Source organism: Falco rusticolus, chromosome 10 (assembly GCF_015220075.1).
Source record: "Falco rusticolus isolate bFalRus1 chromosome 10, bFalRus1.pri, whole genome shotgun sequence".
In the NCBI taxonomy this organism is placed as follows: Eukaryota; Metazoa; Chordata; class Aves; order Falconiformes; family Falconidae; genus Falco; species Falco rusticolus.
In genome coordinates, this window is record NC_051196.1 from 18,176,640 (window position 1) to 18,191,242 (window position 14,603).

General features: G+C 47.5%; 1 protein-coding gene across 6 annotated transcripts in view; it reads right to left on the reverse strand.

The window, feature by feature from the left end:
- Positions 1-477: 477 nt before the first annotated feature.
- The window catches only part of ABTB2 (ankyrin repeat and BTB domain containing 2), a 155,965-nt gene continuing 141,839 nt past the window's right edge, over positions 478-14,603 (reverse strand). For all 6 annotated transcript variants that reach the window (XM_037401864.1, XM_037401863.1, XM_037401862.1 and 3 more), the window contains 10 exons: positions 12,681-12,777; positions 11,340-11,475; positions 9,265-9,491; positions 8,505-8,683; positions 7,461-7,566; positions 7,256-7,358; positions 6,557-6,647; positions 4,920-4,988; positions 4,003-4,116; positions 478-2,722 (listed from right to left, as the gene is read on the reverse strand). In XM_037401864.1, the coding sequence (XP_037257761.1) occupies positions 2,525-2,722; positions 4,003-4,116; positions 4,920-4,988; positions 6,557-6,647; positions 7,256-7,358; positions 7,461-7,566; positions 8,505-8,683; positions 9,265-9,491; positions 11,340-11,475; positions 12,681-12,777 (1,320 nt within the window). In that variant the 3' untranslated portion in view covers positions 478-2,524. The remainder of the gene's footprint in view (positions 2,723-4,002; positions 4,117-4,919; positions 4,989-6,556; positions 6,648-7,255; positions 7,359-7,460; positions 7,567-8,504; positions 8,684-9,264; positions 9,492-11,339; positions 11,476-12,680; positions 12,778-14,603) is intronic.

Sequence of the window (14,603 nt, forward strand, 5' to 3'; positions counted from 1 at the left end):
GCTGTGGCTACAGCAAAGTTCCAGACAGAGCCATCGTGGCCCCTGGGGTTCCGAGGTGACGCGGGAGGAAGCAGGACCTGCTTTTGTACGTTCTGTCTGTTGGCACTTGGGAGGGGGCGAATCAGATGTTTAACTTCTGAGGGCTGCCTGAACACCTCTGGGTTAAAGCAACGATTAACCTTCACTGTCTCCTCTGCTGCAGGGAAGCGTCCTAGAATTAGGGGGTTTCTTGGATGCTACCATCTGCTGCTTTTCGATAGAACGCAGGTAACCTTGCTTCAGCCAGGGAAACCACGAGTTAAACTTACTAAGTCAAAAAATGAGCCTAGAAGGGGAAATGAATGCCGCTTTAGCCCTTGTTTTAAAGCACAAAATCAGGTATATGTACCAAAACGAATTTAAGATGGTAAAACTGCAACAGCCTTTTCCGTAGAAGTGTCTTTAAATACGGTTTTTCTCATTGTTAGAAAAGCAGAATAAATAACAGCAGCTGTGTATTTTAAAATTACGTTGTTAATAAAATCCTGGTACATTTACATAAATGACAACATTAATGTACAATTAACAAAGCATTGTAATATTACAGCAACAAAAGAGGACCTGCATATTTGTACAGATAGCTGGAGCAGCTACTTGAAAATACTTTCCAAGATAAAGCTTTTTGTAATATTTTTCAGGCAGGTCAGTGACAATTTTGAACCCCCTGTATGGCTTTCTCATAATAAATAGGGTTATTTTCGCTGGTGATCTTCCGAAGTGGGGGCGTGCCTAAAGCAAGGCTGGGGGTGCCCTGACCAACTGTCTGTCAGCTTGCTGAGTGCAGGCTAGAAACGTTTATCCTTGCGTGCGGTTTGCCTCTCATCTAACTCCTGTAGGAATGAGGCGATGTCAAATTTTGATGGATTTTCTGGGAGATCCCTTCATCTGCCTAAACCGTGTCTATGTTGTGCTTTGGAGCTCGGGCCCAGCTGAGCCTCCTTCTTCCAGTGTGTTTAGTTACCATATTAATTGTTGAATTTCTAAGAAGCAGTAGTTCTCCACTGAGAACTTGGCTTCCTCCTCTCCTTCACCCACCTGTACCGGATGAAAGCATCTTAGCAAATGTTCTTGGTGAGCGCTAACAGAGAGCTGAAGGTCTTTTCCTTAAAGCTGTTGGTAAGAGCAGGGTATGCATTTTTACACAACTAACTGCCTTCCTAGGGCTGGGATTATTTAAAAGGAAGAACCACACACACTAAAACACTGCTTCAGACCCAAAACTGTAGGGTGAACTGTCTCCTTTTAGTTCTCCTCGGGCAGCTAGAAGGCAGCCTCCAGTGAGTCCTTCAGGACCAGAACCATCTGTCTGCTGCCAACACGGGAAGAATGTGAATGGTGACCGACCCAGTGGAGGCATCTTGTTTAAGTGCCGCCGCCTAAATGTTAGGCTGCAGCCTGCCAGGGGAACTGGTCAGGTGGGTGCTGTGCCCAGTCCCCCCAGGGCAGCCTGGCTGGGGCTGTGGAAGGGAGACTCGAGCTGCTAATCCCAGCTGGCACCAGGCAAAGAACAAACTCTCCAGCTGTGCGCTCCTCAGGGTCTTAGGGAGACTTTTATTGCTATTTGTTGCTATCGGACTGTTTTTCAGCACAGTGCTAGCTCCTGCTACACCTGAGTCTTTAGTGTCAGGTCTCTCAGAAAGAGGTTTTTATGGTGAAAGTCATGGGGACTATCAAACCTCCGTGGTGAAAGGGCAGATGGTCTTTTTTTCCCCTCAAAATGGATCCAGATTAACAACTAGCACAGTGAAACGTATTAAAAAAAAAACAAAACCAAAAAAACAATTCTCCCCTCCCTGCCCCACGTCTGTTCTTCATAGTAGGTTTAAAGAGGGAGTAAATTCAGATTTAGTATTAGTTTCTACTCAGCTTTGAGCATCTACAAAATCTCTCTCAAGGTGCCAGCAGTTTGGGGGAGGACTTAGGTCAGACCCTCCCGACAGGCACAGACACTGGTGGTTATTACTAGAGCGAAGCGTTTGCGCGCGCCAGCCTTTGCTCAGACGGGTGCCTTGCTGTGCGGGCGGTGTCCGCGGGGTTAGAGAACTCCTTCTACGCAGCCATTTGACGCGTAAAACATTATGCGTATGAACTAGGTGGCTGTTAGGGCGTGTAGGCAGACACTTAAAGACTACATATGAGGTGCTGGGTCTAGGTAAATTGTCTCGCTTCTCTACAGCCCTGCGTTGTGGTTGTTCAAAGGGCAGCGCTGACAGTCTCTTGGGTTCAGGGTCTTCACTTGCGTCCTCAGTTCTTGTTTGCGCTGTGACAGTGTTTCTGTGTCAGTAGTAGCACAGAGAAGCCAGCTCCCCCTCCGTCAGCATCAGCGGGACGAGGCACAGCACGCTTGCCTAGGGGGTATCTCTTGGAGGGGACTTTCAGCAACATCCAGAAGGCAAACAGGAAAGCTGCTGCTCTGCCTGACGACGCATCCCCGTGCAGTTTGAACCAGTTGAACCAGTGCTCCTGCCACTGCCTTGTTCCTGCTTCACACCCTGGAGGTGACGTACACAGAGTGCAGGCGGCTGGCCAGGGCTGTCTGCAAGTCCCGCAGAGGGTCCAGGCCTTGCACTTTGCTGTTCCTGCTGTAGATCAGCTGTTTGAATGAGTCCTGCTCTAGGAGAGAGCTCATGTGTTTGAGGAAGAAGCCTTCGCAAAAAGAGGCTAGTTCAGGCGCGTTGTGAATCTGCAGAGAGAGGAGAACCAGTTAGCCTTTTCTGTATGCCGCAGACCTCAGGGGCGTGCCTGAGCTGCTCCTCATTGCTAATGCTTTTCCCTTTAATATTTTCTAAGACAGAAGGAGGATGGCAGGAAAAGCACTGAATGCAGGACCTCGGCAGAGGCATTCAGGCTCTTTTAATTCCTTCCCCTGCTGGCCTGCTGTTGGCAGAGCTGCTGGCCTGCACTCCAGTCCCTTCCCCTTAAAGGAGCAGAGCAACTGGCTGACGAAGCGGCCAAGATACCTGTTTAGCTGTGCAAGCCAGGAGTTCGTGTGCCGCGACATAAAACTCTGCGCTGCCAGATGGTGCGCTCCGCTCGAGGCGGTAAGAGTGTGGTGCATGGGATGTGAGCTTAACCCCTAGAAAAGGGAGCTGAACGTAGGAAAACAAGGATATTGCGCTTCTAAAGCACATTAGGTGGATTTCTGGCTGTGATCTGGTTCCCTTTGCTTCAGAACCAGCTCAGTAAGGGGAGAACAATGAAACCCAAGTTCAGTATTAAGAAGCACTGTATGTGCATGCGCACCCCCTGTTTCTGAGAATTTTGTGCAAATAGTAATTTAAGCAAATTTAGTAAAGGCCAGTAGGCAACGCTCCCTTCCCCCTCTCTACCATTGTGCACCGTTAAATTTTACGTCCTGAAAGAAACCAGTCCAAGTTCCATGGAAAAGAATGACCCAGTGCCAGAGTCAGGAACTGAAAAGGATCAGTGTGACACTGCACGCCAGTAAACATGCACACCATTATCAGCCCCTTTGTCTTTCTGCTTGTCTTCAAGGGATCTGGTCCTGCAAACATCCAGTAGTTATGATTTTCTTGATAATGTGGGTTATTCGCTACAGAGGTGAATATCTGCATCGAACAGTAGGGTTTGTGCTAGGAAAGGGTTTACTACTTAGCTGCTGTGCTACAATCAATTGCCCCTGCTGCTCTGAGGATTTGAGTCTCTTAGGCTTTGCTGGTGTTGCACACACTTACCAGCCTGCTAAGACACCTCTCCCCTGCTCTGTAGGGATCTTGCAGCAATTTCATACATGACTGGTTTAGACAAGAAAACGTATTGGGGCTGTGTAGGACTTCCCAGACTGGAACTGGAATACATCTCACTCGTGGCTGCAGTCAGGGTAGGGTTACCAGCATCACGGTGCCTGCTCTGGGCCTGTTGTATTTAGTTCCCAAAAGGAGGCTGCAGAAAGCACACGCGCTGCTTCATTGTGATTCTGAAACAAGGCAGTTTGGCACCTACCTTTGCATATTTATAGATGTTAACGGAGTTCTCCATGTTGATCGTCTGGGCACAGAGGATTTCACAGTGTCTCTGGAGGCCATCCAGTTGGAACAGGCTGGCAGCCGACAAGAGCTATCAGGGCAAGAGAGAAGCAATTTGAGATCATGAGCCCCGAGAGGCTCAGGGAAGGCACACAGAGCTGATGAGTTCCCCTCTGAACGATCCCCGGCTCCCTGCTCCAACGGCCAAGTCCTCACACCAGACCAGAGAGGCCACTCGGTGCCTCGCTGACACGACAGGCAGATTTCCCCTCTTAGCAAAGCATATTGGTGCTACCTCCTGTCACCCTAACACGAGCCCTAGAGCGCTCAAAGCCCCCTTTCCTCTCCTGAGGAAAAAAAAAATAGTTGTGTGTAATCTTTAGCTTCAAGCTTTAATTTCACGGACTGCTTGTAACTGAGCAGCGTTATTGAACAAGGGCCTGTTTGTGCTGTGGAAGCGCTCTAAGTCCAACCTGAGCGGTACCAGCAGCTGCTCTGCAGAAGGTCAGCTTGAAATCGGTTATTTCTCTACAATTGCAGCCCCTCGGTGTTGGGCTGCTGTGGGCACCAGAGCTGCTGGCTCAGCTGCACCTCTTCTGTGCCCCACTGAATCTCCCTGGACAGAGAGGATGGGCAAAGCAGGCTTCCGCCCAGCGCTGGGCACCAGAAGCACTGTAGTGATTTCCCTCCCTGCCGCCAGCATCTCGGGGATGTAGCAAGACGTAACTGGTAGTTCTCAGTTCCAAACAACGGTGTTTTGAAACTTCAAGCTCGTTTCAAAGTGTGAAGTATGCTCCTGGATTGGAAGCTTTGCCGTTGGCTCCTGGCTTTTCCCCTGCAAGCTTTGTTTATGCCTCAGTGCACTTGGCAAGATTTAGAAGAAACCACGCTCACCTCTAGGATGTCAGTGGTGGGAATTTCCATAGATTCTGTTCCTCCATAGTACAAATACTGCATCAGCATCTGAAATGGGAAGAAGGCCGGGCATGAAGCTGTGGTCACTGGAGGCACAAGGGGCTGCGAACGGCTGCGCTCCCCTTCCCGAGCAGACGGGAATTGCGTGGTACGCTGGCTCTCACCTTTACCCTCGGCTTTTTTCCCTAGTGTTGCAAATCTGCTGCTTTCTAATACACTTTTCTTCCTCGGGCTCTGAAAAGGGTCCTGTTGAGGGTTTTAGGCCGGGGGTGACAGTGTGTCTCTGAGCAACACAAACGTCCTTGTGAAACTGTTCCTTGGATCGGGTTTTGTAAAGCCTTGCAGGCTGGTCACACGCAGAGCTGCCAGCTCGCTGGAGCACTGAAACCGCCACACCACCAGCATGTGTGTCTGGGGGACCTCCCAGCCACTTGGCTCCCCTGCTGTGCTTCTAATCAGCTTCCAGCCCCCCCATCAGGGCTAGAGGAAAAGGCCTAATTGTTTGCAGGGAGAGCAAGAGGCAGCTTCGCTCTTTCATCTGCCTGCGCACCCCCCAGCTCAACTGGTGCCACCTTATCTAGGGAACTACTGGATTTGGTGTTGGGAAGAGAAGTCATTCCAGTGTCCTGGGTGCTGTGGGAGCAGGTGTGGGACTGCACGCTGTGCTTACCGTTTCTAACAGCAGTGGTAACAAATCTGAGCCTTATGTGTATAACGGAATTACAGGGGAGCAAAGCTGCTTTCCAGCAGAGCCAGGAGCAGCACCCTCCATGCACCGTAACTGAGACTGCTGTAGAATGCCATCATCTCCTTAATTCCTCTGATTTTGTTTGCTATCAAATTGTTTAATTCCCTGGAGTATCTCACTGGTTTAATTCTCTTTTATTTGTTGCTCTCTTCAGTGAAGCAAAAGTTTATCTTTAGCAACATCTTTGTTCAATATACTCAGTTACATTTTCTTTTTTCTGTCATGGCCTAAGCTGCAGAATGTGGATGTCATCTGTCTGACACAAAACATGCCTAGGCCCTTTCAAGCAGAAGAAAGATGTTTAGAGTCAACTCCATCCCCTCTGCGTGAGATGACAGTATTGCTGACCGACAGCTTTGCCCCTTCTCTTTGCTTACAGAGGAAAAGGAAAAGCTTCAGTGCTGTAGTGAAACAGTTACCACATATATGGAAACATCATAAAAGCAAAGTGCGATTCTCAGTTCTGAGCCCTTCCTGAAAGGGACACGGCTGACTTACGGTCACCTGACCTGAATTAACGTGGAGCCTGGCAGTCCACCTGCTGTAAATAAGTTTACTTCATGCTTAGCACGGCATGAAAACGGTGCCATAAAAAGTATAAAAATGGTGTCTTAAAAGTCTAAGACTGCTTTCTCTTGCTTTATGGAGGAGTCAGCTGCCTAGTAAGAAAATAAGAATATAGGCTGGAGGTTTCTGTTTTAAGGTTGGTCCTACTGAAAAGTTTGGACAAAGATCAGAACACTCCCGAAATACAGGTGCACTGAAACAAACTCCATCTCTGCTTGTAAATTACCTGTTATATTGGGCCTTGGCTTAGACTTAGCTTCCAAGTACATGAAAAGATGAAAAGGTAGAGTAAGTTACATACCTTGAAAATATTGTATTTCATATCGCTGATTTCAACAGTCTTGCTGCCGTGGCCGTCGTGCTCTGTTTTATTGGTCATTAGCGTCTTAAACCTGAGAACAATTTTAATAGATTTCTGTATTAGTGCATCACATACCTGTTACCTGCTGACAAACAGCCTAAGCCAGGGGAAAATAAAGAGCCTTCCCTGCTCTTGAAAACTGAAACATTTCTTTCAATTTAATGACAGTTAGTTTAGAACTTCAGGGACAACTTAACCTGTAAGTTGCTTGGGTCTGATCCAATCCCACCCTGTAATAGTTGCAAAACGCTGTTCCTGTGCCAGTAACAGGGAACGAAACTAATAACTGCCAGTGTACCGGGTCAGGGTGAGAGCTGCAGGCACTGCAGAGCAGTGAGCTCCACGGGCAGGAATGGAAAGGCAGGGCTGGATATGTACGCCCAGGTTTTTAGGGATGATTCTCGTTGGTTTATGTCAGCAGGGCTCTGGGAATCTCTACCACTTACTAGGAGTGGCTGGAACTACTCTTCTATTATTAACAGTAGCACAGGAGATGTGGGGTTTGGTCCTGCAGACCTGGATTATGGTCTGTAGTCCGTACCCTTGGCAGCTGCCTTCCTGCAGTGACTGAGTGAGAGCCAGTCATGCGCATCAGAGACCAGACCTTCCTTTAACATGTGGCTGTGGAAGGCAACTCACCTGTTAGATGCAGTAACCAGCAGAACTTTGTGTGCATAAAATAGTTTTCCTTCTACTAAGAAAGTCACATCAGACATTTCTTTATTGTTTAGAAAGTGAGGATCTGTTAGGGTAAGAAAAAAAGAGGGTGAATGCTTTTTGAAACTGTGGATGCTTTAAAAAAAAAAAAGTCCCAAGAACTTGACTGTTCAGGTGAGCGCCTTACCGAGCCGAGCTGGCAGTGTCTTTCGGATTTCGGGAATGCTGGGTATGGGACTGCTGCCGTAGCAGTGGGTGAAGATGGAGGCAAGCTGCTGATTGATAGAGTCGTTCTGTAAGGAGGACGGAACGGGTATTGTCAGTCAGCACTTGGCATCGAACAGGTTTCAGACACGCTGTAATAGTTCATCAGGCTTACAGCAACTGCGCTCTGCAGGAATTCTCTCAGCGACAGTTTACGGGACAGCCTTCCTCGAGGGAGAAAGGCCGTCAGCCAAAGCTCACCCTTCGCCTCTCTGTAACAGGTGAGCCCTCAGGCGTGTTCTCAGCAAGATTTGATTCACGACACGAGCTGAATGTCAGATTGGGTTTAGTAGCCAGTTCTCTCTCTTGCTTTTCGTTTAACGGACTGTTACAATCTTAAGTTGCAGTGACCAGTTAAGGGAGGTACTGAGAGGAGCTGTGTACACTCCTCAGCTTCCCCCACCTTGTGTGTTACAGATGTGTCCCGCCTGCAGTCAGAGGGCAGGCATCCCCCTCTAACACAGAAGGCAGCAGCTTCGGGGGGGAGAACACAGTAGAGACTGGGTGAGCTTATCTGCAAAATGGGACAGCCACGCTATAATGCCATGGATCAAATCTGGTCTAGACATGCCTCGCAAAGCAATGTAAAAACAGTCATAGGAACCTTTAAATAAAATGTAGAAGGAAAATGTCACTGAACAAAAACATTGTTCAGAAAACTCCTAGAAGACACTCTTGAGAGAACCTGAACCCCCCAGTACTGTATTGGTAACTCTTCCTGTCACATTCACATGGTTTCATAAGGCGGTTGCTGGGTTGGACGTTAACAGAATAGCTTTCCCTTCTATTGAAACAAATGCCTTCGCTGCGAGGGCCGCATATGAGTTTAGATAAACGCTGCTGGGAACATTTTCATGCGAAAACTCTTTAGGGCCCCTGCATAGGCATTCCCTTGTTCTTGTGCGCTACCTCCTACAACAGCAAAACCCAAACATGACCTTGATACTGTTACAAAACTAATAATTACTTTGCTGGTTTTAAGGATGTCAAACATGAGCTGCAACCCTTCGTTAACCAGTTCTTCATTATAGTCCTCCTCTTTAATGGTGACAAATTCCCGTAAGAGGGTCTGTACGACTGAGTAACGAGACTGGTAGAAGGTTGTCCGCAGTGACTCGATCCACACGTGGAGTTTCCATGGGACTCCTGTAGCGACAGCAAAAAGGACAGTGAAAGATGGTCATTGCTGAAGCACCTGTGAGTAGACTGTCCTGCTGCTATTACTAACACCTTGCAGCACCGAAGCATATCTTTACCTACATCCTAACAGCAGATACATTTTTTGTCTTGATATGAAAGATGACTGAACTGGGTCGTTGACAGATTGATTTATCTGCAGCAAAGGATTGGTACCGGGACCCTAAGCTGGAACTGTAGCTGACTTGTTGAGGACCAGAGACTCCCTGTTGTGTACTTAGCTTCATGATTAGTCAGAACTACAAAATAAATCTGAACTGTGCTTGTTAGAATATATAACCATACACAAACATGGCATGAAGTCTTTTCTCCTGGTTACCAGATCAGTAGGGATTTGGAAAAAAAAAATTAGAAAACCTAAATTGTAAGGAGCCTTAAACACTTTTGTATCTAATTTAGACAGGTGGTTCCCATAAGCTTGGGACAGCTTTGCAGATGGAGTTACATATTCTTCTCCAAGTGAAAGGGGCAGAGGAAAAATTTTTTTTTACACCTTAAATGTGCACAATGCTTAAAACCAAACGCCCTACCAAGTGCCCTGAGCTCCATGGTGATGTCCACGTAGCCGTGCTCAGCACTGTAATACATGGCCTCCTGCAGAGCCTTCGTCCTTGTTTTACACAGCCTGACTTGCCCCTCGCTGGAGCTGCCCTGGCTGGAGGTGTCACTCTCCACTCCCTCGGCTAAAATCTCCTCCAGTGAGAGGACGTCTCCCTTCAGTTGCTGCGGCTGGGTCAGCAGCTTGCGCAGAACATTCCTGAGGAAGAAGAAGAGAGAGCTCTTATTAATAAATATCAACAATTCAGACAAGAACTATGGTGATTTGGCTTTAGGGGTCTGGCTTATAAATAATAATCCCCTTCCCAAAGACAGACAGCTGGCAACATGGAGCAGCATTTAAACCGCTTGTTCTTCCCTATCCCACGGGCTAGAAATTGATGCCCTGGTCGCAAGGGCAAAAGCATAGAACATGCTCCTGGCACCTTCGTGGTACCTGGGAATACCTCAGCGCTGGGGCAGGCTGGCTCTGGATCACGGTCTGTGCTTTGGCATAGAAGCACGCGCCCTTCTGCCAGCCACCAGTAGGGTAACATCTTAAAGTGCTGAACTAAGATTTACCCAGACTATCTGTTAGAACTCTTGCCATTTTCCCCAGTGACCATCTTCAAGTACTGTTATGCTGTTTTAGTCAGACCCGCTTCCTCTATCAGTAAATAGAAACCATAAAAAAATGATAGTTCTGCATCCCTAAATCCAGGGAGAATGTTTTTATTTTTTTTTGGTTTGGCATTTCACACAGCCGCTGCAAGCAAGAGGCTTTCTTGTGTCCAGCCAGGTTGGAAAGTTTGTGTTGCTGGCGTCCCTGCAACAGCTGCGGCCATCTGCAGCAGCCATTCCCCAGCCGAGCCCTGGGCTGCGATGCTGAACTGCCGCTAGCCGGTGCTCTCCTGGCACCCGTGCCGCTCAGTGTGACTAAAGCCAGAGAACTCTGTGCTTCAGGCTCCCCCTGCCCTAGCCGCCTGGAGAACAAGCCGTGAGTGTCACGGTTTGCATGGTTAGATGTTGCAGAAGATTGTGGGAGGGGAACAGAATCGGGAACAGAACAGTGTCTGCGTCGTTTTACACTGTAAATAACTGCATGAGGCCGTTCCAGCTCTGCAGAGTTTGGGCCTCATTTGAGCTTGGGGTACTTTTCCCTGGCGTATCCAGATGTGTGATGTACCTGGAGGTGTGCTGGCACCACGGTAAAGCACAGCTGTGTTCAAGCAAGGTAGCTACTATTTCAGGTGCCACTGGAAGGACCAGCTGTGCGGCTGTAAGACCCTGCAGGTATCTCTCAGCCCATCTACACGGGTGGTTTCAGGGCTGTTTTAATTGGCTCGTTATGCTAGCATTTTTTTCTGGGAACAGAAGGATTTCTGGATGAGTTTGTAAGGAATGTCTTGTTTCTAAATTACTACCCTGAAAACGGGGCTGGAAAACCCAGCCTGGCTTTTCAGCATTTTAATGACTGACCTCTTGGTCAGCCATCTAAAAAACCAGAGATGCAGCCAACCAAATCCTGCTGCAGATTATTTTTGCCACCTTAACGCAATTAGATTCTGTCTGAGAACACAAACTACAATCTCATAACCTACCCACAACTGGAACTCGGCCTGCTCGTATATGGCCTACAACCAGCTCCTGCTCACTCCTAGTGCTACAGAGCTAGACCAGTAAATGAGACAATTAAGAAAAATCAAACAAAGATCTCTCTGTTGTATTTTGTGCTTTTGACTAAAATATAACCCCTTTGATAAAAGTTACAGTTGCTGAATAATGAAAGTGTTGCATAATTTTTTCTCAAAGGGATGTAACAGAGAGCAACTACCAGTGTAAAGTATCTTTCCGTTCCCCAGAGTGCCTAAAAGGCACCGCCTGCCTCAGAATTGGGATGGTCTGAGACAAACAAACAATGGCTGGCTGCTGTCAGAAGAGTCTTACACCATCCGCTGACCTGCACACCCAAGGGTTTGCGCTAAGGCAGCTAACAAAGTCACGCAGGAATACCTACAGTGATAGCCTCCAGCAAAGAAACCTGTTCTGAACGCGAGCGGAGCTTTACCTGTGCCCATGTGCAGCTGAGTGACTGAAGCAGTTCATGTCTTCGTGAAGCGAAGACGACATACCGTTGACTTCCAACATACTCAGGAGAGGATCAGCACCCCTGCTTAGCAATAAGCTGACCAACTCATAGTTCCCTAGGAAAAAATGGCCAGAAACACACTGATGAGTCCATGTCTGTTACCTCTTTGAAAGCACTCTAACTTCTGTTACCAACTATGGCTTTCAGAGCATCCTGCAAGCACGCTTGGGCTTCCTAACCCCCCGGGACAGCAGCCGAATCACGGAGCACACACATTACTGATCACCCACATGTAACTACAGGTAGAATGGAAAGAGAATTAAACTGGTCTGGTGCCTTCACTACACACCAGCAGAGACGTATGCAAGCAGTTTAACTAGGATCAGAGCCTCGGCTGCTCAGTTGGTAGATGAGGCCAGAAGGGAGCTGCTCTGTGCTCCGCTTGCTGACCGCAGCTTCATAAACCTGTCCTGCTGACAAAGGGTATTGGTGTTCAGCCAGGCCCCCTTCCACTGCTTCCATTAGGTGTATCTGAGTGGTGGCAAGAGACCCAGACCCATGAGTGTCACTGGGAAGGGTGTCGGCTGTTTTTTATCCCTTCCATAAAGTTTGGAGCAGAGCAAGCCTGAGACTTGTCTTCATAAATGCTCAAAAACAAAGCAGAGAGAGATTAAGGGAAAGAGCAAAACCAGAGGTGAAACGTGTTGAAAAACAACAGGTACTTTTAGGCTAGCACAGACTTGTCCACAGAATGCTAATCTCATCTCATGACAGTTAGGTAGAAGAAATGCAGAATTTTACTTGTATTTAATGAATTAATAAAACAACTTTCTTTATATAGCAGTTATTTTTCCCCAGGCTGAATTTAAACTTGCTAATTTTTGCATCTGGAAGTTACTTAGATCCACGACATGCCTGGACTAGACAGTAGCTGGTTTATGTTTCTTGACAGTGCCCTGTGTGAAGGCGCTGTTTCAGCTTTACTACAGAGGCCGCTGGCAGGAGGTAAGTGTTGGGACTAGTTGCAAAAGCAGACGCTCGTTTAGTGCCCGTCAAGCTCTGGCCATGTGACAACAGCTGTTAGTCGCTGCCAACCTGGACGAGGTTCCTACTAGTGTTTTAGAAATGAAAAAAATGCTGACTGTGTAGCAGGCTGTCGCTGTGCTACCTGTTTGGTGGCTTTACCATACCCACAGCACCCTGGAAGGCAGTGCAAAGTGACTCCTAATGCGAGCTACGGGCACCAGACCCACGGTGGATGGGCTGCGGTTATCCTGTGGTACAGGAGATAAAGGGGTGCTGAGGCGGCACGGTGCTTACCTGCTGCTGAAGCCAGCTGAAGAGGAGTCTCGGCGTAGTTGTCTTCTCCACTGTTAACAGCAGAGCCCTCAACGTGGGCACCAGCATCCAAGAGCAGCTGCAACAGACACATGGAAGACAAGGAGTTGAGAAAAGAGCAATTCAGAAAGACAAAACAGAAGAGGCTGTGTGTTAGAAAGTAAAACCAGCAGATTCATAGCGAGGAGTGCGTGCACACAAAGGGACCAGCTCAAAGGCTAAAGCAAAATGTCTATTATAAGGCAAATTTCTCTTGCATTTCCTCGCTCAGCCTAGGGCTAAAGTCTCCACATGAATGTCAATTTGGAGTTTTCTCATTTTCTTCTGCTGTACTGCGCTTTCAATATTGAGTTTATGCTGGAAAGGTGCTCAGCTGGCAGCTTGGAGAACACTTTTTTTTTTTAATCTCCTTTATGAACATGATTTTGCAATTGTAATTTCCCACCACCAAAGAGCCCTGCAATCAGAGCTGCTCTTCCGTGCAGGAAGTCCATCTGATTTAGTTTCAAGCTGTGTGCAGGAAACGGGGTTCCTCCAGGGAATTAGCCCTGGAGGCCACACATACCTCTTGGCCTCAGCCCCCCTGGAGCCAGGCGGCCCAGCAGCTGCACTCATTTGCCACACACAGAACCTGCTTTCACTGAGCGCACCCAGCTGCTCGCAGGGGAAATTTCCCTCCTCCTGGAGGAAGGGGGAAAGGTTACAACATGAGGGGGACCCGTTATAGCCAAGCAGGGCTGGCAGGCAGCACGGGGCACCCATAGCATGACTGGTGGGTGCTGCCCCTGGAGGTTCCTCCCCTGGGTGCAGCAGTCCAGCTGGCTGTACCTGTAAGGGTGGCACAGTTTAAGAGTTTCAGCCATCCCCAATTAGTGATGACCTTGGCCTTGTAACAAACAGCGTATACATTTGCATTTTTAGCATAAAACTTTTTGCAGAGCACAACTGCTGGTTCATGTCTCTCTTCAGGTGACAGCTATTCTATGCAGGTATTGCATGGCAGACCTGCACTGGAAAGGCGGTTTTATACACTGATTTCAGCAAAAGCTGAAATCTGCCCTTTTAATAATAGCTGCTGAATAAAAAAAAAAGTGTCATCTTTAGAAGTTTTAACCAAAATAAAAGAAACAAGCATTGTGGGTAATGCCATCTAACACGAGCAAAGAGCATTTTGATATGCTTGGCTACATCTCCTGGGAGAATCACACTCTTATCTCACATGCAAATTAAGGCTGTCCAACCTCTGTAACACCAGAGGCTGCCCTGGCAATTTGCCAGGTGGAACCTAATCTTTGTAATTATGTAAAAATGTACACAAACAAAAAAAAAAATGAGCGTGTGCAGCCTCCATTTGCTTACTTTTTTCTTCTTCCCCACCCTTTCAGCAGAAGGGAAATTAAATTCACCAGCAATCGACTTATCTGCTGTGATCAGTTTTGAATTCCTCTTGACACTCGGGTAGGATTTTCAGGATTCCACCCCATCCTGCTGCCCTCTGCATTAATTCCACAGAAAAGGGAGCAGGGAGGATGCGAAAAGTTCAACTCCCAGGAGAGATTAAGTCTTGTTCATGCAATTCTCAAGGATTATAAAGGAAGTTACAGATGATTTGCTGCCATTAGAGCAGAAATATTAGAGCAGAAATCAGCATACACTGAATTTTTGCACATGTAAATTTATAAACCAATTAACATCTAATGTCAGGAAGCACCCTGATCAAGCAGTCTACCCATGACCACTCCACATGAAGCACTAGTTCATCTAATATCAAAGAAATTAATTGTGCAGTATTGTTCTGGAAGTGGTAAGCCTTGGACCAACACTGAAACTGAAGGAAAATAAGGAAACGTACTGTGTTTTGTTATCAAGACCTTGCTAGAAATTATGTCATCAATTCACAGGTCC